Here is a 23697-nt window from a genome sequence, read left to right on the forward strand (position 1 = left end):
ATTAACCACCTTTTAATCAACAATATGCATGTAAAAGAAAAGTGCTTAAAGAAGTAGTTCTGGAAAAAGGTAAGTTTGTATTATGTATTTTAAATGTTACCCACTTTTCTTCATTAAGTAGACAATCAGCAATCTATTTTAGTAAAGTAGTATCAGGTTTGCTACTGTCAGTCTGATCATCATTCAACAAATATAAAATCAAGGGACAGAAAAGTTATTCAAACTTATAAAACAAGTTAGAACATTATAATTTTTTATGCCAAAAACATTTCAGATAATTATTGCTTAAATATACAGTGATTATGCCTGTGAAAATTTCCAAATTGTGATTAAGAAAATTTCTTCTGTGTGCTAACATTTATCCTAAATGAGAGAGAGAAATATCTAAGGGATGCGCAGACATTGCCTGACCACTGTGGAAAATAGCCCAATGGCCCCCCAGACAATGTTTAAAAACTAATATCACCTGGATGATTCAGGAAAACAACATGATTATAAACATGCTATACGAAGTCAGTCAAATGATTTCTTTATGATAATCTGCAGCTAGCACTGTGTCTTTAGAAAGTAGGATTTTAAGTAAACTTCCTTATTTTAAAAGAAAAGGTATGAACAGAAAAATTGCTATGCAGAAGCACAAAGTTTTTTTTAATGCAATCTTCTATAAGAAGTAATTAAATTTTAAAAGCCAAACAATCTAACATCAAATGTGAGTTCCTCTGAGACAGACTTTGCCCATCAGTTTCCTTCTTTGTTCTTCAATCATCTGAAATATTGGAATTACTACACTGGTAATCTTCATAGCAAAATGTGATACATTTTCTTTAAAGTAGCTTGACTTTCTATAACAACTACTTCAGGGGTGGCATTTCTAAAAATAATTTTATCCAATGTGTGCATCAGTCATATTTGGAAGCAGGGACAAGAACTCTAATAAAATTGGTCAAGTATTAGAGGACTATGCAGGTAATATTGCATGACTTGTATACTTAAGGGGGGAAAATGAAATAAATAAAAATTAAACCTCTATAAACGAAGGGGATTTCAGATGCTTATAGACGTCATAGAAAAAGAAAACAGAATTTTACACTTTCATCAGTCATTTTTACAAAGAAAATGCCTTGATGATTGTGTTTTCAACTTACAGTCATTCTTTACATATATACATATATATGTGTATATATGTGTATATTATATATATTTATTTTTATTATTGACTAGGGTGATGCAGAAAGCCACAAATGAGAAAAGGACACTAAGGTTTTAATAAGGGGAACAAAAAGTGTTTTCACCAGTATAGATTCACATTACAGTACACCAATATTAACAGCATTCTCTTGTCTATTTTTGGTACAGAAGATGGTATCTCTCTACATAACCTTGTAAGGCTTCAGTAACTCAAACATAAAGCAAACGAAAAACCTAAAACAAAACAAAAAACCCAGCCTATTAGTTTACAGTTTATTTTAAAAATTCTGAAGAACACTGCAAGTTCTAAACTTTTAGTAGTGCTACCCATACACAACCATCTGGTCAATAACCCAGTAAAAGAGCCCCCTTCCAAGGAAGCTTTGCGACAGTAGAGTTGTGCAATATGGATGTTTCCTACTATAAGAAAAAAATTATACATGGCACATTTTCATTCATATTTGTAATGTAAAAAGTTACAAACATACCTAATCAAATAAATAATAATAAAAAAAGAACTTGAATGTATTTGTTAAGTATCCTAAAACCACTACATAGAATAATGGCAACTTTCACTCACAGATTATTTACATGGTAATACCCAGTGTGGGTACACTGCTACAAAACTCAAAACAGAAGGAGTAAACTTGAAATGTTTTCCATAATAAAGATCTAGCAGCATGACTATCTAATGCTGTTTTACCCCGATCGCTTCTGAAAAGTTCCTTTTTAGTCTGTGTCTTCATCCAGTTCATAATTGTCTTTATCATAAATATCTTTTACTAGAAGAACCCGTACAAGCATATTTTCCAAGGTGTTTCGGTCCAGTGAAGTAGCTGTGTACCAGACAGGGCTATCTGTTGAACTAGAGCACTCTGGTTGCAAATAAAAAACATCCATTCTCTGATTAAGATTCTGTGGACTTTAGGGGAAAGGAGAGAAAACATCAATTTCACAAAATATATACAAAATTTCTCCCAATTTTCTTTTCTTCTTTCAAGAATAATTCAGACCTCAATAATCACATTATCTGGCCAGACCGTATACCTCATTTTTTACATTAACTATTCTGTCATTATAATATTCTTCAAGTTATTTTCTGTGATAAAAGGATTACTTCTCCACCATAATTTAAACTTTGTATTTTACTGACTCCAACACACCATCAAGAGACATACCATTATTTGAATCATTATTTTAATGTTACCACTAAGCAAATAGAACACTGCCAATTATAATTTTAAGATGCATCCCAGTTTCAGAGACAGTGAATTGTGAAAAACATGTCTAAGAACTGAGGAAATATGGCAGCACATAAAATAAAAATCCTTATAGCATTACACAACAGAATCTTAATTTTTTAAAATAACCACAAGGTAATGCTAAGATAGAAATTTCCACCTAAAAAAATAGTTACTACCAGTGGAAGATCCTGATACTGCTGATACTGTTGCAGCCAAACAGCCATACCCTGAACCATGTTCAGCAAGCACAGTCAAGAAAACCTTGGAACAACATGGAGTTGAGCTGAGTGGGTCTACTTATACGCAGATTTTTTTCAATAAATAAAGTGGGAAAATTTTGGTCAGATATGTGACTAATCCATGCCATACCTAACCTAACAGTAGGCTATTAGTATCTGACTAACAACAGCCACTTCTCAACATCCCCCACACCCACCCCTGACTGTGTGGGGCTTGGCACCCCTAATCTCGTTGTTCAAGGGTCAACTGTGCTTTCAAAACACTACCATAGCTTTCAGACCTTGTTAAAGGGCTATTTTCTCTTAAATGCAATACTTCAATCCTACCTTTGAACATACTTTTACAGCAGGTGTTGACAAACTACAGCCAGCCACCTGTTTGTGCAAAGTTTAAGTATTACACAGCCATGTGCCATGAATTTATATATAGTACTGTACATGGCTGCTTTCTAACTACAACAGCAGAACTGAGTAGTTGCAACAGAGACTCTATAGCCCCAAAAGTGTAAAATATTTTCTATCTGACCCTTTACAGAAAGGTTTGTGCCCACTACTTTGCAGTTATTGGAATTACTATAATTTAAGACAAGATGACAGCAATAATTTCATCAGTAGAGTGATTTCTTAACATATGCTTGAATCCCAAAGTATGAAGTATTAAGCTTTGTATTTCATAATAATGAGACTAAAGAGCTATAGCTGAATTGACTTGGATATGAGAGAGAAATCTAAAAAAAAAAAACAAGTGGAAAAAATGTCACCTCTTGGTAGTGTTAAATTCAAACCAACCAACTAATACTACCATTTTAAAAAGTTAAGTGTTATTAACACTCACCTTTTAGACAAGTAGCATTCAAACATTTTCACAGGACATCTAGAAGGATTGGCTGTATTTTCAATTTGTTCAAATACTGGCTCATCATCTTCATGTTTTCTCTTTCCAGTAGTAATTTTATCTTAAAAAATAAAAGTTAAATAAACCTCCTAAAACCAATATTGAAGGAAGAGAGTATTCTATTTAATCCTGGTGTCCATTATACCAAAGAATGGGACTCGATGTCCTTCAGAGTTCTAAGTTGTGGTTTCTGGCAATGTACAATTTTTCAAGCAAAAGGAACTTAGACATTTTAAGAAGACATAGGATGTCTTATTTTATGAAAATGAAAGTCCTTAGGTTCTTAACAAGTGGCTCAGGTGGGCTTTAGTAAGGCAAGGTTTGAACACCCCCGCCAGACAATCTCAAAATAAAAACCTATTACACTACCTTCATTATCTGTTCCACATAAGGAAGACACTTGGTATCGAAGACATGCTTTGTTTTCCATTGTTAAAGGATTTTTTTTCCAATGCCTAAACACAGTGCCAAAGGAAAGTCTTAAGTGTTGTTCCACTGTTTTCAGGCCAAAATACTTAGTGTTAAAGTAGAACAGGGTATTTAGAAGAGCTACTGGAGAGTGTGATCCTAGTTGTTTTATCCTCCAGAGATAGTCTTCTTCAACTCGAGAGAATATTGACCCTTAAACAGAGAGAACTATTTTAAAAGAATTATAATAAATAGAACAGTTTTCATTTAACCATCCAGAAATAAAGTTAATTTAAGAACAAACCTATACCAAGCCTCCATTCACACCAGGTCAACTGGAATGAATTTCAGAATTACCTATGCAGCTCTTTAACAATACAAAGGCTAGGAAACACACATGACTGGAACTATCATCTCTGGAATAAGGGACTGGATTTTTGCTTCTGTTCTTCAATAGGACATGCAGACAATGGTCAGAAAAGAATTTAAATCTGTTGATTCCTGAAAAAAATAGGTGATTTCCATATACATACACATTTTCTTCAAACGTCTAAAATAGTGGCTTAACAGAAATTTATATCAACATCTCCACTGGAGGGCTTAAGACATAAACATCCAGTTTCTTATTCCAGAGAAAGTAGGTAACAGTTCTCACAAAGTTCTCCATAAATACTAGTTATTGACCACATTCATTTCTAGTTCAACAAGAAATGAACAGATGAGTTCATGAGTTAATACTATGAGAAACATGCTAATTTAAATGACTTCCTAATTATTTTTAACATACTTTCTGTAAAAATAATAATCCAAATATCAAGTTAGCGACACCTTTATTTAAAATAGCATTACCATCGGGAAGGATGCTTGGTTGCCAACTTCGAAGTATTTTATTCAATTCTTGTTCAAATGTCTGGTATCCTGAATCAATAAATATGTTGTCTTTTCGATTACTACCATACAAGTACTACAAAAAGAAAAAAAATTTTCTTGAAGAAAATCCAGCTAATTATAAACGGCGAATATATTACACTCAGTATTTCTTAAGAAAAAAATAAAGCTGTATGTCTAAAAAAGGCAAGCATACTAATAAACCATAAGAGATTCCTGGTTTTATGTATGTACCTAGAAATCATAAAGAATCATAAATTACCAATTAATCTGCTGCTTAAAACACTCAAAGCTGAAATATACATCCCATAATCCAGAATGTAGAAACTAGATGAGAATTTTGTGTCAGAAAGAAAACAAAATATCTAATTCCAGTGCTTATTATATACTGCATGAAAGAAAATTTAAATGTTAAAGTAAGAGTAATTAAATAATGATTAAAGAAAAATACTGAGTGGTAAGGATGGGAGGCAATGTTACTCTGTTGCTATGGGAAGCTCTCTTGTAGCACTGTCACTTTGTTAGGCTAATATTTTTTTCTCATTGTCTCTATATGCTTAACTCTTTCCACCTGTGAGCCAGTACAAATTTTTGAATCTTATAACTTACTACGACAAACCTTAAATATTAACAGTGAAGCTTGTTGCAGAATGATTTAAACACTAAAGTTTGAAAAGTCTATTTCTAGTGGGATTTAAAAATAAAATTTGTAAAAGTAAAGTGTATGATTATAATAGCACAAAGAATGGGAGGCAGTAATTGGAAGTATGCTATTGTAAACTACATGTGAAGTGATATAATATTATTTCAACGTGGACAAGATTAAGTGAAGATGTATTTTGTAAATCCTAGGGCAACCACTAAAAAACTTTTAAGAGGTATAAATTATAAACCAATAGTGGAGATAAAACAGAATCACACACACACACACAAAAAAAAAAAAACTCAAAAGAAAGCAGAAAAAGACAAAACAACAAAGAACAGAAAGAATACAAAACAAACAGCAGAACAACAGATTTTAACCCAATGACAGCAGTAATTACATTAAATGTAAAAGCTCTAAACCAAGGTCAGCACACTAGAGGACCTTGAGCCATACCCCACCCACTGACTAATCCACTAATTTTGTAATAAAGTTTTCTTGGAGCACAGACACCGGCTCATTTGAATATTGTCTAAGGCTGCTTTCAAGCTACAACGGTAGAGTTGAATGGTTGCACAACACAGACAAGTACGGCTGGTAAAACCTAAAACATTTTCTACCTGGTCCTTTATAAAAAAGTTTGTTGGTCCTGGTCAAAACACACCAATTAAAAGACAAGTATTAGGGCTGGCCCGTGGCTCACTTTGGAGAGCATGGTGCTGATAACGCCAAGGCCACAGGTTCAGATCCCTATATAGGAATGGCCAGTTAGCTCACTTGGGAGAGCATGTGCTGACAATACCAAGTCAACGGTTAAGATCCCCTTATCAGTCATCTTTAAAAAAAAAAAAAAAAGACAGGTATTGTCAAATTGGATTGAAAAAAAAAAAGGCACAACTCAACAATATGCTTTCTAAAAAAAAAAAAAAAAACTACTTTAAAAAGGACACAGATACTTGAAAAGTAAAAGAAAAAATGTACCCCACATACACACTAACCAAAACCCAGAGTGTCAGCATCTGAAATGATCTAATGTTACTCCTACTAGTCAAAAGGAATATTAGCCATCACAATTCCAAAATACTGAAACCAAAACTCTTAACTAATGCCTTTCATACAGGATGAGAGTTAGGCTCATTGACAAAAGCATGGCAATGAATGGAGTGACAATACCACATCCCTCCCCTGCTTTCGGGTTAGTTAAAGGGTAGGAGTTCTAAAAACACTGTTTCCTAAACTATCTAGAGATCCTCAATGTAATGACTGTAGCACTGATTGGTTAAAATATAATATCATGATTCAATCTATTTAATGGGACTGTAAATTTTTGTAAATTAGGGTTCCTAGATTTTTTTAAATGCAAACTTAGTTGCACATTATATAAAATAATCACAAAAGTAAAATCCCCAAATTTAGATGTTTTATTCTTACCATAAAACAACATACAACACATAATAAAAAATGAGGGAAATAATCCTGAATTACAGTACTTTCATCTGTGAATCTAGCAACAAAGGAAAAATAATTTCTATGTACATTCAGAACCTTAGCAATAATAACAAGCCAAAAACTAAGCTCCCAGCCCAGCTCAACTAAAAGCAGTTCCTAAAAGTACCAATACTCAATCCTTCTGAAAAGGTTTCTCAAGGCAATCCATGATAAATCAAGTGATCTGCTGCCCGTGTTGTTACAGAATAAATTAAAATATGCTTTACTAGTCATTGCTGTAGTATGAGAAACAATGCCATATTATCATTGTGGCTGTTATTTTCCATTAAATGCAGTCCCAATTTATTATAAACACCAATCTATACAAACAGGGGGTCTTCAAAAAGGATTATAGAAGGATTCAGATTATCTTTGAATTCAATTTTCCACAAACGTTTTGATGTGCCCTCGTACATGACTCCATATCTCCAAAGCCCTTGCAACCAATGGGAACCGAAAGATGAAAAGAGAACCTGTGGTTTCAGAAACAAAGGCAAAGGAGAAGTTGTCAAAGACAGCAGCAACTTACAGGAACTAGCCACAGGGAAAATTCCCTAGGACAGGCCTGTCGGAACAGTAGCAATGTTAAGAAATAATTATCTTCACAGAAAAGTCTTCAATTCTAGAATTATTTGAATTAATAAGTATCTTTTTAAAATACAAATTCTTTTATAAGGGTTATTGGTCTCTCATTTCACTTAGATTTCCTTGGAACTACATACAGGAGAATTAGACTTCCCTAGATAATTTTGGAACAAACGTATAGAGAGCAGTACTGAACTAGAAAAATATAACATGAGCTACAAATAAAATTTTAAATGTAGCCACATTAAAAAAAATTAAAAAGAAACAGGTATAATTAATTTAATACTTTATTTAACCCAATATAGTCAAAACATATAATTTTAACATATTATAACATAGAAATTAACAAGATATTTTACATTTTTAAAAATATAAATTCTTTGAAATCTTGTATATATTTTATACTCAGAACACTTCTCATTTCAGACAGACCACATTTCCAGGGCCCTGTTTCTAATGGATTAAAATTGCTTTGTAGGACAAAGCAGCACATTGGTAGATGTTTATTTACTTAAATAGAAATTATGGTATTGGTGTTTGAGAAGCAGAACAAAAGTCCCATATATAACATATTTAATAGTTGAAAAGCATGTATTTTAGAGAGTCTGTTCAGATACGTATTGTCACCAATATGACAAATATGTATTATCAAAGAATGTTCTGGAGAGCTAGCTAACGCAAGAACTCTATTACATATAACAATATACACAGCAATTTATAAAATTAAAGCAAATGTTGGAAATATAAGACATTCATAATTTGAAGTCTATTAGATGTTGTTTTATTAAATGTTATTTGAATAAAGCTTCATTAAGAAAAATGTAAAATAACCCACCATTAACTTAGCTACAAATCAGTAGTTCTGCACAATAATTTGTATTTCAATGATAATATTCCAGCCTTCAGTTGCCTAGATCCAAGAAAAAAAATATCAAGTGTGATCTTTAAAAATATTTAAAGCCTTTTCATGTTTCATTCTGGATAAAAGATGAAACCTAAACATTTTATCAAGGATTACAGGTCCTTTGTGGTATGACTCTTACCTGCTGTAGTACCCACCCCTCATTCCAAAGCTCTCTCTACTTCATATTCTACATTCCAGCCATGCCAAGCAGTTCCCAGAACTGGTATATATTTCTCTTCTTGGAATGCCATTGTCCTACCGTAATCCATATATTAAATTTCTATATGTACTTCAAAACTCAATTTAAAATGTGTTCTACACTGTTATATTGTTTTCCTATTACATCCTTAGTCCCAATTCTGTGCTACCAACATACCATGAGTATAGAACTGTTTAAATATTATTTGTCTATGTATTTCAAATCCTTCAGCAGAGTACATAATAGTGGCTTTTAAGTCAAACTGCTCACCAGATTCAAAATTTATGAGCTGTGAAACTTGGGCAAGCTACTTTACTTCCTCATCAACAAATAGTGATAATAATAGTAAGGTTCTGGAGAGGATTAAATGGCATGTCAAGCACTTAGCACAGTACAGGGAAAACAGTAAACAGTCAATAAATGTCAATATGCGTTATCTCAATCTCCAAAGCCTACTCTAATGTCTAGTGTCCAGCATACGAAGGCACTTATTAACTAATGATTGCTGAGGTAAACAATGAAAGGAAGTTTAGCAAAACTCAGAATCCATCTCATCAATGCTATTTTAAAAAAAAAAAAAAAAAAAAGCTAATTCTTAAGGTCCTTGAATAAAGATTAAATAAATTTAGAAATGTTATATGCATTTCAATAGAATTTAATTATTTGAAAACTATCCATTTACACGGAATTTAAATTAAGGAGCCACATAAGTCAGTTTGCTATATTTCTTAATTTGGTAAATAGAGCTCACTTTTGTTAACACATTCTTCCAAAATAAAAGACAATGTGAAAAATAAAAAATAAAAATCCCAGCAAAAAAAATCTGGGAAAATGACAAATAAAGAGTTATTTTCTAGAACAAAAAAGGAACTCTCCTAAACTGAAAAGGATAAACAACCCACTATACAATGAATGATGGCCAATAAACATGAAAAGATCCTCAGCCTTTTTGGAAAGCAAATCTGGTAATTATTTCTAAAATCAAAAACACACTTTTCTCATGATCCCATAACACTCTTTCAAGAATCTTATCTCAGAAATAAATGCACCACCAGTTCTTTAGGATAATTATACAAGATGGCGGGTGGGACAGAGGATAGTACATACTATCTATAATAGCGAAATTTTATAAAACGAAGGGAATGCTCATCATTGTGGAAATGACTGAATTAAATATGGTATGCTATAAATGGTATAGCATAAAATGAAATACACATACAGCTAGGTCTGTTTCAGCTGATTTCGAGGAACTGCCACCATGTACTGGGAAGTAGAGGGAGGGAAAGCAAGATGTAGAAGTATGTAATATGGTCTTGTGTTCTTAGCTGACAAAACTTGTGTATCCTTCCCCATCTTCATAAAAAGCACAAAGAAGTACACATATCTAGCTAATAGTGTTGGGGTGAGGGGATTAAGGAGAAGGGTATCTATCCATAGCTCAATTTATGATAAATTTGGTACAAGGAACATGTGTAAATGCACAGGACATAAAATTTACCATCTTAACCACTTATAAGTTCAGTAGTAAAACAATTTTTTTGAGGAAACACTTATCAGTACATAAGGAACCTATTAGAAAAAGAAAGGGAATTCTGACATTCTGCTACAACACAGATGAACCTTGAGGACATTATGCTAAGTGAAATAAGCCAGCCACAAAGGACAAATAATGTATGCTTCCACTTACATGTGGTACCTACAGTGATCAAATTAATAGAGAGACAGAAAGTAGAATGGGGGCTGCCAGGGCCTAGTGAGAAGGAAATGAGGAGCTATTGTTTAACAGAGTTTCAGTTGTGTAAGATAAAAAGAGTTGTGTAGATAGTAGTGATAGTTACATAGCAATGTGAATGTACTTAATGCCACTGAACTGTACACTTAAAAATACGCTAAAATGGTAAATCGTGTATGTATTTTACCTCAATGACAAAAACTGGGGGGGGGGGGGGAAGAACCTATTTATAAACATAATTCATAATCACTCATTAAGCTCTCAAACCTCTAATACTATATTTTGAATTCTAATATTTAAATAATCCATTCAATACAAAGCAATCCAGAGACTCAACTTCCTATGATAGGGTTTCCTTTACTTAAGTCAAAGAAAACAAAAAGAGGACATATGAAAAAAAATGTGTGAAATGCAGGCAAACTAGTCTTAGAGGGAAATTTATAGTTTAAATGTTTTCCTAGAAAAGAAGAAAGGACTAAAATCAATAATCTAAGCTTCCATCTTAAAAAGCTAGGAGAAAAAAGCAAATTAAGAAATAATAAAGATCAGAGACTCAATATAAAACAAATAAAACTGATATACTTTTAGCTAGATAAAAGGTCTAGGCAAACTACAATCCTAGCCCCATTAGGCCCAACCCTACCGGCCACCTGTTTTTTTACAGCCTGTGAGCTAACAATTTTTTTTCACATTTATAAATGGTTATATTTAAAACAGTTATCTAAGTTGCTATGTAATAACTTAGATTTTTGCCTCTTGGTTTGCAAAGGCCAAATTATTCACTATCTTGCCCTTTAAGAAAAACTTTGCTGATTCCTGAGCTGTACTGTTCAAGAAACAAAAAAAGGCACATATAACCAATATTAGGAATGAAAGGATGAGCACATTCTATAGATATTAAAAGGATAACAAGAAAATATTACCAACATACTAAGAAATTTGACAACTTTGACAAGTGTATAAATTTCTTGAAAGGCAAAATGACTCAAAAAGAAGAGAAAACTTAAAATAGCCCTATATCAACTAAAGAAATTGATTTAGTGATGTAAAACTACACCCACCAAAAAACAACAAAAATCCCTGTCCCACTTGGCTTTACCAGTGAGTTCTATCAAAAATAGGAGAAAAGAACATTTTTCAACTCATTTTGTGAGGCAATATCATCCCAAAACCAAAGCCAGTTATGACAAGAAAATTATGGACTATTATCTCTCATAAACATCTGCAAAAATCATTAAAAATATACCAGCAAATCTCATCAGGCAATACATTACAAGGATAATATTATCATTATCTAGTGGAGTCTATCCAATGAATGCAAGGTTGGTTTAATGTCTGAAAATTAACTGATATAACATACCATCATTAATAGAATAAGTAGATAAACCACATAAATCATCTCGATTGATGCAGAAAAAGCAGTTGACAAAGTTCAATAACCATTTATGATTAAAAAAAAAACGCTTAGCAACAAAATAACTAGGAATAGAAGAGAATTTCCTCAACCTGGTAACCAAAAAAACCCCATAGCTTAATGGTAATGAAAGAATACTTTCCCTCCTAAGATTTAAAACAAGGCAAGGGTTTCTGCTTTCGCCACTTCTATTCAACATTGTACTGAGAAAGTGGGGGAGTGGGAAAATCTTAAGCAATGTATTAAGGCACAAAAAAAGAAATACAAGACATACAGACTGGAAAGTAAAACTGTCTTTTTCATAGAATTTTCTACTACACAATCATGTTGCCTGCCTAAGAAATTTTTTAAAAACCCATCTACTAGAACTAACAGGGAATCAGTACAGAATATAAGATGAATATGTAAAAATCAACTATATTTTTATATGTGAGTAATGCCAGATGAAATAGCTAAAAGAGCAAAAAGTATTTGACTTTTGGGAGAGGAGCTAGGTGGACTGGAGATGGGTAAGGCAAAGAAGCCCACAATTTTATTGTAAATCTTTTAGGACTCGCTGATTTTAAAAGTTATATTATCCAGATACTAGTTTTTAAGCTTTGTTCCTAGCAGAAGCCTTTTTAAAATGAAATTTTATACAGAATCCCAAGGCAGTAGAGTTGGACTAAACTAACAAGAAGAGCCTGGAACTCAATCACTCTCCTTCCTGCTGAGTTAACTTGGCAAAAGCCTAGTGCTCTCTACAACACCTTAAAAAATAGTTAATCTAGATAACAAAACTATATCTAAGATAAATACATAAATGTTCCTTTTAAAAAAAATTCTTCAACCACCTTAAATAAGAAAATACACACACAATCAAAGACAGCAGAAAACAGGATCTATAGGTATGCTGTGTAAAAGTCCTGACAATCAACTGATTCAATGAATGCCTGTTATGTGGACAGCATGGTACAAGAAAGCTCCTATTTGCTCTTTACAGGACTGATATATAATAAATAATTTGTTCTGAAATCAGGGGATTGAGATGATTTCACCTATACCTGGTACAGTATTTATAAATGCTATTCCTACTATTCTTTTACTACTAGGTATAATGAAACAGGGGTGGGGAGGTGTAGGATGCACACACAGGGTTGCCCTGAGTCAGAATCACTGGGGACAGATGTTTTGGAATTCATAACTTTCCAGATTTTACAGAGGAAATACAGGGCATGTACGTAATTAAATAACATTCCTAGAATGGTCTGGGCTAGCACCTTGTACTTATGTAGAAACATCAATTTTATAACGAATTCTATAGCTAAGTCTATAGATGAATATTAAAACTAAATGTAATAAAGACAACAATAGCTTCACATTTCTTCAACTCTCGTTTTACTGCCAACTGCATCTTCATGTATATTAGTCCATTTTTGTTGCTTATAACAAAGTACACTGAACTGGGTGATTTATAAAGAAAAAATGAAATTTATTGCTTACAGTTTCTGAGGGTGGGAAGTCCAAAGTTCATCTGGTGGAGGCGACAGTGACCCAGGAGGTCTCACATGGCAAGATGGTGGAAGCAGAGGGAGCAGAGAGAGAGGGAGACAGACTCTCCTCTTCTTTTGAAGCTCTCAGAACCATGCCCTTGACGACCATTTTTAATCCATTCACTAATGCATGGTCCTACAATCCAATCACCTCTTCAAGGCTCCACCTTTCAATTACCATAACAGGACCTCCCACCTTCTTAATAGTCACAGTGGGGAATAAGTTTCTAATACATAAAACTTGGGGGACACAATTCAAGCTTCAGGGAGTTTGGGGGGGCCATTAATTCAATCCACTACATTCCGCCCCTGGCCCCCCAAAACTCATGTCCTTTTCACATGCAAATGCATTCATTTCATCCCCAAAGTCTTAACTTGTTTCAACTCAAGAGTCCAAAATTCAAAGTCCCATTGTGAAATCAATACAAGTTATTTACTTCCAAGATACAGTGGTGGGACAAACATAGGGTAAATATTCCCATTCCAAAAGGGAGAAATAGGCCAAAAGAAAGGGGTAACAGGTCCCAAACAAGTAGTCTGAAACCCAGCAGGACATACACTGAATCTTAAAGGTGGTGAATCTTGTAACTTGACTCCATTTTCAACGTCCTCTGTACACTGGTGTGTATGTGGAAGGGACATGAGTTTTGGGGGGCCAGGGGCAGAATGCTGGAGTTTAGATGACTTGTCCCCACCACAACCCATGTGGAAATTTGATCCCCAATGTGGCAGTGTTGGAAACTGATTGAGTCATGGGGGTGGATCCCTCATGAATGGATTCATGCTCTCCCTGGGGGTAGGGGGATTAATGAGTGAGTTCTCACTCTATTAGTTCCTACAAGAGCTTGTTGTTTAAAAGATACTGGCACCTCCTCTCTCTCTCTTGCTTCCTCTCTCTTGCTTCCTCTCGCCATGTGATCTGCTTGTACCCACCGGCTGCCTGCCACTTTCCACCATGAGTAGAAGCAGCCTGCGGCCCATGCTAGATGCAGCTGTCCCAGAATCTTTTGTTCTCTCCCGACCCCCAGCGGACTGGATGGTTCCCACCCACATTGAGGGTGGGTCTCTCCCACCCAGTCCACTCAGACTCTCATAGTAATCTCTGCTGGAAACACCCTCATGGACACACCTAAAAAGATTGCTTTACCAGGTTTCTCAGCATTCCTTCATCTAACCAAGTTGACACCTAGAATTCACCTTCACATCATGAAAAACTGAAGGGCAAAATTTCTGGTTTTCACAGGTTTTAGGATTTTGGAATGGTGGACCCACAGAGTACTTCAAAAAGTTCATGGAAAGATTTGTATTATCTTTTAATTCTATTTTTCCACAAACTTTTGAAGTTACCATTGTATATCACCATCTGAAAGTACACACAAATTTATCAAAGGAGAATAAGAAAAGGTAAAATCTATTATATTTCTTTTAGGTTGCTACTGCAAAATATGTGATGGCCCTCGAATACACAGTAACTTACAGCCATGTACTACTTCCCCACCGCCATTAACAGAATCTTAGGCAAATTCTACCCCAGGAGAGAATATAAATAAAACACAAATTAAGACAACTCTAGTTTTCTTCAGTAACAGTTCAGTATCTAACACCTGTTAGCAGCATAACATTACAATTTAGACCTGTAAACAAAACTCTGAAGAGGTTTTGCCTGTCATCTACCACATTTCAATATACATAAGATGTGAAACTGAAGATCCTTTCTGACCTTTGGGCTCAAACCTGTTGAATCTATTCAGAACCAGAGGTCATTACTTAAAGTTGATTTTCATGTTTATTGTGGAAAGCAGACTTACTCAGATTCAGAGACATGTGAATGAAGTTTACCTAAAACCTGTAAAGAATGACCTCTTTTTATGAGATGATTCCAAAGAATGAGTAGTTTTACTATTTAACAAGTTAGAAAGACATCAAAAGCATATAAAACAGACCTACTATTCACAGAGGCAAGACATTTTTCTGTTTACATGTAGATCAGAATGGATCTACAGCCAGATGTGGCTATACATCATGCCCCATAATGTGAATTCATTTATTTTCAATTGGCAAGGAAGAAATGATGTCGTCCCGATTATCGTATATATTTAGTGGCAAATATACAACTTTGTTAGACCTGTTATAAAAGATGCATGAGTTTTGAGTGGCTTGTCTGTACCCTTTTTTTCCCCTATAATTGTTTTTGGTTTTGGTACACAGTTTTGGAGAACTTGAAGGTTTTTAGGAACATATACAAGAATACTTCAAAAAGTTCATGGAAAAATGATTAAAAGATAATATGAATCTCTCTGTGAACCTTTTGAAGTAGGCTTGTATTTAAAAGAATACAACTAGTATTTCCAAACAGATAAATTCTTCTTTGTCTTTCTTGGAAAGCAAATAAAGGTTCCATAAAACTACCCTTAATATTTTGGAGGCACAACACTCTTCGGTCCGAGAACTACCACAACAGCTTTTCTTATTAATGTTATATGTGAAAGCAGCCATCAAATTACTAACCTCCTGTATTCCAAGGCAAAGATAATAGATGCTGTCAGGTGCATAAATCTCTCCGTTTGGCCGTCGGATCTCATTGACAAAATGGGCTAACCCATAGTCAAGCTCAGCTGTGGTGTGACAGAGTAGATCCTCTTTTAACTTTACCGATTTAGCTATAAAGAAATAAAATAAAAGTCAGTAATTGTTATTATTTACTGTCTTACGTAAGGTTAAGAAACTTTCTGAAATTAATGTATTCTTCATAAGCAAAATAAAATGGATTCTTAGAAGTGTTTTAAGCTACACTTAATGTTTTTTAAAATTAAAGCTAGTCAATAACAGAAATCTTGATATTAACTAGGACTTAGGAGAAACAAAATTCAAACACTTACGAGATTTTAGGTCATCTGATACCAGAAGGTCTTCATCGAGTTGCCTAGTTTTGACCCAGTGTTTCCATGCATTTACACCATATGTGTATTTGAAAGGAAAGCTGTATTCTGAATTGTCAGAACTATCATCATGAGACTGGTATCCTGATACAGCTTTTCTCTTGGCTCCCTATTAGAAAAACACCATTGTAAAGTCATTTTTGAAGCCTACATTATTTTATGACTCATATATAAGCCATCCCTCAACAACAGCAAATTAAAGAGAAATATATTTATTTGCTTAGAATTGACTGGTATTCCTGAAACTAACAATAGTTTGATATCTATAACATTTCTTGAAAGACACCTCCAGGAATATCATGTTTCTAAGTAAACTACTTTGTATAGCAAAATCATATTAAATTTTACTGAGTCAGTACTAATGATGAAAAAATAATATAAGACAATGAATGATCTAATAATCTACAATAAAAGGAATCTAAATACTAATGAAAGAGAAACTGAAGAACTTTTCAACAATTCAACATTATAGGAAATGACCACTCAACTCTTCACTTTCTTGAGGGTACTGTGTTTGCAGTGCAAAAGTTTAATTTTGATGTAGTCCAATTTATTTATTTATTTATTTTTCTTCCTTGTGTTTCTGGTGTTGTATCTAAGAAACTATGCCTAACCCTCCTAAGAGTTTTCTATTTTTAGCTCTTACATTAGGGGTCTCTGACCTATCTTGAGTTAATTTTTGTACATGGTATCAAGCAGGAGTCCACTTTTCATTCTACTGCAGGTACTTACTGCTTTTTCAGTTTTCTTTCTTTCTAAGGAAATTTGTGAAAGCCAACTTTCTTAATGTATCTTTTGATCTTGCTTTATGTTGGAAATCAGAAACACAGAAAGTTGTTGATAGAATATTACACCTGTTAATACCTTCAGATTTGATCTACCTGAATGATCAAACTGTCCAGCACTTCTTTCTATGTGTTGGTGTGCTTAAAAGAGACCAGCTACTTCATCCTTGCTGATTAAGCTCACCAAAAATAATGGTGGAAAAAACAGCTCCCTAGAAAATAGTCTCAATCCTTGTCAAAAAATTGAATTTACATTTTTAGTAAATGTTTTTATTCTGATCTTATAACAAGATAAATTTAAAAGGAAAAACTAAGTGGCAATAATATCCACTCTTCTTCTATGATAAAACAACTAAATCTGAGACATTTTCATTACAACAGAAATAAATTACCCATTAAAGTCTTTTTCAACTTAGAAAACAAAGTACCTTCCCATATTATAGGTATATTATTACACACCAAAATTTTCTGTATGCTCCTCTGTGCCTATAGAGATACTGCTATACAGAGACATTAAGTGAATGCAAGAATACTCATAAATTTTGTACCTTTTTTTTAGATCGAGGTCTGGGCTGTTCCTCATATTCTTCTCCAAAAACAGGTGGTAATAGAAATTCATTTTCCACATCAAGCTCCTCAGCAGCTGACAATCAAATCAGAACTTTTATTTCAAACGTATTATCACAGGTTATGTTACACACAGCCAACAAAGAACTAACCACAGAATGGGAACAAGCATTCGCAAATGGGGATAACCTGGCCTAGGCTGGACCTAACACGGTCTGTGAGTTCTCATAAACCCTGTTCAGACTCCTAAAAAGCCATAAGTATTATGAATACCAACACAGGATTTTCATGGGAATGTGTAATATCAGAAAAATTATTATAACCTAAAATTCAATTATAAGATCTAAATGGTCTCAAAGCAAATCTGTTTCAATGTATTAAATCTTTTTCCAAAAACAAAATTTTTACATTCTACTCAGTGTGCTCATGAACTATCCATAGAGTAAGAAAATAAAGAAAAATGAAACATTTCTTTTACAAAAGACCTGAAAGTAATTTTTTCCCTTTGAAGGTGAACTTAATTTGCAAAAGACCTTTAAACAACATTTTTTTAAATTAAAAAAGACACAAACACTTCTTTATTCTTTTCTCTATCTTCAAACTTTTCATAATAAATTGCTTTCAGAATGTTATTTTTTAAGGCTCTAAGAAATTCTTTTAAGTCCCTACACTTCAATCTTATCTCTCACTTCAGGAGCTAACTGTTAATTTTTATTTGGAAAACAGATACAAACATTAAAGGCAATGACACAACCATTAAATGCTTAATGATCACAACCACAGTTGACTCCATAACTAAATTCCATAACAATAAAGTAGCATTTTTAGTACCTCTGGGAAAATCTATTTCAATATCCAAATCTGGTTCATATGGTACATCAGGCATGTTGGACTGTGTCTCTGGGTCAGAGTTCTTCAAGAGGTCTGAACCAATTATATCTGTTTCAATAATTACACCTATAATCAATCCATAATATCATCAGAAGTCAAAATAGAAAACCCCAATAGTACTTGTATTTAATCTGGCAAAAGAAAATCATTTAATTGTAAATGCAATACAAGAATACTTATGCCACAATACAAAAAGGCATATAGCTATCTTATAATGTAAACTATTATAAACTTCATAATTATAATTAATCATAAATACATGAAAACTTTTAATCCTATAAACTTTGTCTCCTTCATAAGTTAATAGGCATGCTCGGTAGTAAGACAAGCTCAATATGCAGAGAACTTCTGAAAGCAATCTCTAGGTAACTGCAATTTTCAACACTCTTTTTGAATTTTGACCATAGTTTCCCACATCTTTCAATACATGCTTATTAACAATGGCCTTCTAATGTTTTCATCAGTTGTTTTCAAATATTCCTGTGCGTTAACTGCAGTAAGAAATGCATTTTATCCAGTACATGCTACAGGGTGATGGTGGGAAACAGACAGACTCACATACGCACACTGGAAACAAATTTCACAAAACAATATTTATCCTTTACATGAGGGACTCTCGCATATATTTTTTTCCTGTTCCACTTCTTTGAAAAAAACAGTGGTTGCAACCCACTAAATTAAGTTCACAACTCCTTGACACAGTGCTTCAAAAACACTCGTCACATATTATGAAATCCACAGAAAATCATAGCGTTTCAGTTGTCCTCCAGGTAAAAGTAATCAGGCAGTTCATGGCTGAAACAAGACTCTGGGTGTCACCAGAGGGCTAAGGGTAGGAATAAATATTCCAAGAGATGTAGAATCACCCACAACACATTCCTCATGCTACACCATGTAGCAAGCACTGCCCTAACAGGGGTTCAGATAATCCCTGGTTTAGATAATGCACATTATTTTATTAGTATAAGCAATAAAACAAAATAACTAGTACAAAGTAAGAGTCTGGCTCATTATTAAAGCCCACTACAAGTTAGTTCTGTATCTGTGCTACTCCATTAACAAGAATAATTTTGAGTTGATTTTGTGAATCAAATTCTGTTATTGTTAAAACAGAGAATATACAAATTCCTGCTCTGGAGACTGGGCGTGGCATTAAAGGGCACCAGGCTCGATATAGTGTGAATCTCTTAATATAAAGTACATTTTTGTTATAATGCTTCCCTCCACTCCAATATCAAGTTGAAGCACAATGATATTCCCCAGGAAATACTGTAACAATTACAACACATAAAAAACCAACAATACACTTATTCACAAGGTGTAATACAGTGTAGCTCACTGTTGATGTTGGTAGCCTCTGGTTTCCCCTCATCTTCAGTCATCATATCTGTCATTGTAAGCAACTCTGCATCAAGAGAATCTGAAGAAACTTTGCTTTTCAGGTCCTCAATTGCTGCAGGGATCTTCTCACTGCTGTCCAATGGAGCAGGCAAAAAAACAGGAACTGGCACCTAATTAACCAAACCATTTAGTGTTCAGTTTATTAAACATTAAAAGATATTTTTTCAAATTAAAAATTATTCTGAGACATAATCTACCTTATAATACCACATTGGGTGAAAGCTTTGGAAAGGACACATATAAAACCTAAGATGTCAACTGTGACATGAAAAGCCTAGAATACAAACAGCTACCTTTTAAAACAAAAATTAAAAGAAAATAATTTTTAAGTTATTTCTGTCCCCTAGGGGACTGTAATAGCCAAGGCCTGACAATGTGTTCTAAGTACTACAAGGGATTTGGAATGAAATAATGTAATGATATTTTACATGAAACTCTATGTTTCAGTTCTAAACCTGATGACTTCACAAATATTTCTTTCAAAATGAACCCAAATATAAAACACAATAGGCTTAAAGCAGACATGTGCTAAACTTCACTCCCATTAAACACAAAGCAATCATGACAACAGAGATTCAACCAAATCTAAATTAGTTGTTGAAAAAAGGCAAAGATGGTTTTACTAACTCCACTAAGCTAGTAATTGCAACTACACTGTTCTCCCATGTGTGCCTGATAAATCTCAAAATGAAAAACAACTTAGAATTTGACTTACAGGAACAGGAACTGTAGTAGGAACAGGAATATTCTGACTGTACATGTGCATAGGTACTGGGATATACACAGGCACAGGGATAGGCACTGGAACATATTCTGTCTTCCAATTATCATCTAGATACACAAAGTGTGTTTAAGGAAAAATGTTAACTAACACTATATATAGCTGTTCAATGTTAAAATAATTTGATAACAAAGAAAATCCTAACTACCTCAGAACGCATTAAAAAAAATTCCCAGGTTTTACAAGATTAGGTACCTTAAAAATAACAAAACAGAAAGCAGGAGCTATTCTAATTTATAGAGAGCTCAAATAGAATTTAGGCTATTTTTTGTTTAAAAAAAAAAAAATCCTTGGGAGGGAGGTTTCGGTGATGGGCCACAATAATCAACCACATTGTATATCAACAAAAAAAAATATTTAAAAAAAAAAAAAATCCTTTGAAAACATCGTATAGTTCCAGAAACCCTACCATCCTTCCCTCATTCTCCCTCCAAAAAGATTTAATCAATTAGAATAGAGCTAACATTGTAAATTTAATGAAAATAATTATTTGAATTATTTCATCTCATTGTGACAGGAAGAAAATAGAATTATCATACAAATCACACTTAGATGATTTTCTCAAAGGGAACACTGTAATTTTAGTAGGCCAAAGAACATTTTTGATACAATAGTTTTTCACTTTTGACATAATTTGTATTCTAGACCTTTATCAGAGATTTAGTGATAATAAATTATTTTAAACGCTGTATTTTCAAGGTAATGTCTAAAAATGAATAAGCAAAATCAACAGAAGATGACAAAATGACCAAATAAATCTATTCTGTAGCCTGTCATTCAAGAAAAACATGTACTTCATTAAGTGAGATGTAACTATAGGGAAGTCAATTTTTCCTGTTACCTGTCTGACAAGATTTGGTCTGCATGTGAGGTTTACAGTAAGTAGCTTTTGTCATTGTTAAAGGTTTGCAAAGAACGGCTTTGTTCTTCATCTCTTTGTTAGGTGTTGGAGAAGGGGGTGGTGCTGAACCCTATAGAGAAACAAAGAGAAACATTTTTATTTTGCCTCTAATTTTCATTACTTCCTCGTGCTAATGAATATCTGGTTTCTAAGCCATACAGAGAAAAACACACAGAAGTGAAAGAGTATAACCAAATTATTCTATTATCACTGTGCTTACCATAGTCTTAATATGGAAGGATCAATGTGAATCTATCCTAAGGACTGGCAAAGTAGTAGGCATTATTTATTCCATAGATTTGTGTTACCTTCAAAGCATTTTTTAAGAAGAATATGAAAAAACAATTCTCACTTTTCAGTACAAAATCAAGGTTGTTAACCCAAACTGTGAAAATAATTAGGCTCTTTTAAATTTATTTGAGAAAACTTCTTGCAGTTATTATGGCTGACACTCTAGCTCCCTCTACTGGATAAACAGTTTAAAATATGATGCTAATTTGGAAAGGCAAGAAAATGATGAAAAGAATGACCAAAGGAATCATCAAACTTAAAGTTGTGTATTTCCTGTGGCCCAGCAACTGCAACTTTAGAAACCTTATCCTATAGATACAGTTGCTCAGGTGTTTTACACCAGTTTCACTGTAGCATTATTTGCATTACAAACAAAACAAAAGCCTACTTAAGAAAAATCTCACATAACTGAAGATCTGTCCATAAGAGACTGAAGGTAAAGTACACTCAGTATAACTTACTGATATGGGAAAAAAGCATATACAGAATATAATACAGTCAATCCTTATTATTCACAGTAGTTATATTCTATACAGTTGCCTGGAACCCAGAATTAGCAAATATTGAACCACTGCTCCATGGGGAAATACAGGGTATGAGCCTCTGGTCACAACATGTTCATCAATGGATAAATACATAATCTTGTTTCTGTTTAAAGACAGTTTACTTAATATTTCTTACAAATAACTATATTTAGTATTTCTTTCTAACAAAACAATATTTCAATTACAGCATTTTAGGGCCAGCCGGTTAGCTCCCTCGGTATAGAACAGTGTTGATAACATCAAGGTCAAGGGTTTGGATCCCTGTACAGGCCAACCACCAAAAGAAGAGAAGACTCTAATATCAATCACAGCATTTTTGTGTAATGTATTCTACTGTATTGACACTATCAACTCTTTAACTTAGTCATACACACAGAGTACACAAATACAATACTCACACACAGCACACACATACTGTACAGTATTCACACACAGCACACACACACTACACAATACTCACACAGTACACATTTTGTACACTAACCACACACAGTACACACATATTGTATACTGTACAGTAATGCAAATAAAGTCCTGAAAACATTAAACAAAGATTAAGCATTTAAAGTTTTCTAAAAACATTAAAATTTTATTGTGGATGGACCTGCAGGATGTGTGATAGAGCAGGGCACTGTGTGGTTTAACCTCTTGACCTTGGCATGGCCCATGAAAACCAAAGGATAAGCTGGTATAACTGGCACTTGTGACTTGTTGAGTGTCAGCAATTTTTCCTCCCAAACTGGCTCCCAAAATTGCCAGCCTTGAATGCTTGGCTTTTTCCCTCAAATCTTTAAGCCTCTTGATGTAAGGCATGTATGCAGTGGTGCTAAAATTTGAGGCTGTGCTCAAGCATAGGGTCACATTTTTCCATGTTGTTGACAATTTCTCCTAAGCCAAAATTCCATTCCAATATTATCTTCCTTCATGTTGCCAAGGCCTTCTCCACTCATTTGCTGAACAATATGCATTATGTTTTTAACACTGTTCTTTATATTTTCTGCAACACCTTCAAAACCTTTGAAATTTTTCACACAGTCTGGCCAAACATTTTCCTAAGAGTTATTGAAAGTAGTCTGCTTGATGTTGCCCCAGGCTGTGTCAACACTGTCAGTAAGTTGCATCAAGTGACTGACTTCCAGTACTCCATCATGGTGGTCTCTGTGTTGGCATCAAGAACCTGGCAAGCCTTGACATAAACTCCCTCGTGAAGTGTGCCTTGAAAGTTTTTAGTGTGCCC

At 33.9% G+C, this 23697-nt stretch overlaps 1 protein-coding gene across 1 annotated transcript in view; it reads right to left on the reverse strand.

Moving 5' to 3' along the window:
• Positions 1-1449: 1449 nt before the first annotated feature.
• Positions 1450-23697, reverse strand: part of ZMYM2 (zinc finger MYM-type containing 2) — a 115972-nt gene continuing 93724 nt past the window's right edge. The window contains exons 16-26 of the mRNA XM_063102594.1: positions 21565-21694; positions 20658-20773; positions 19881-20052; positions 18482-18607; positions 17632-17726; positions 16239-16407; positions 15868-16019; positions 4824-4938; positions 3936-4187; positions 3507-3627; positions 1450-2110 (exon numbers count right to left, since the gene is read on the reverse strand). Coding sequence (XP_062958664.1) covers positions 1918-2110; positions 3507-3627; positions 3936-4187; positions 4824-4938; positions 15868-16019; positions 16239-16407; positions 17632-17726; positions 18482-18607; positions 19881-20052; positions 20658-20773; positions 21565-21694 — 1641 coding nt within the window. The 3' untranslated portion in view covers positions 1450-1917. The remainder of the gene's footprint in view (positions 2111-3506; positions 3628-3935; positions 4188-4823; positions 4939-15867; positions 16020-16238; positions 16408-17631; positions 17727-18481; positions 18608-19880; positions 20053-20657; positions 20774-21564; positions 21695-23697) is intronic.

This window comes from Cynocephalus volans, chromosome 7, assembly GCF_027409185.1.
Source record: "Cynocephalus volans isolate mCynVol1 chromosome 7, mCynVol1.pri, whole genome shotgun sequence".
NCBI lineage: Eukaryota > Metazoa > Chordata > Mammalia > Dermoptera > Cynocephalidae > Cynocephalus > Cynocephalus volans.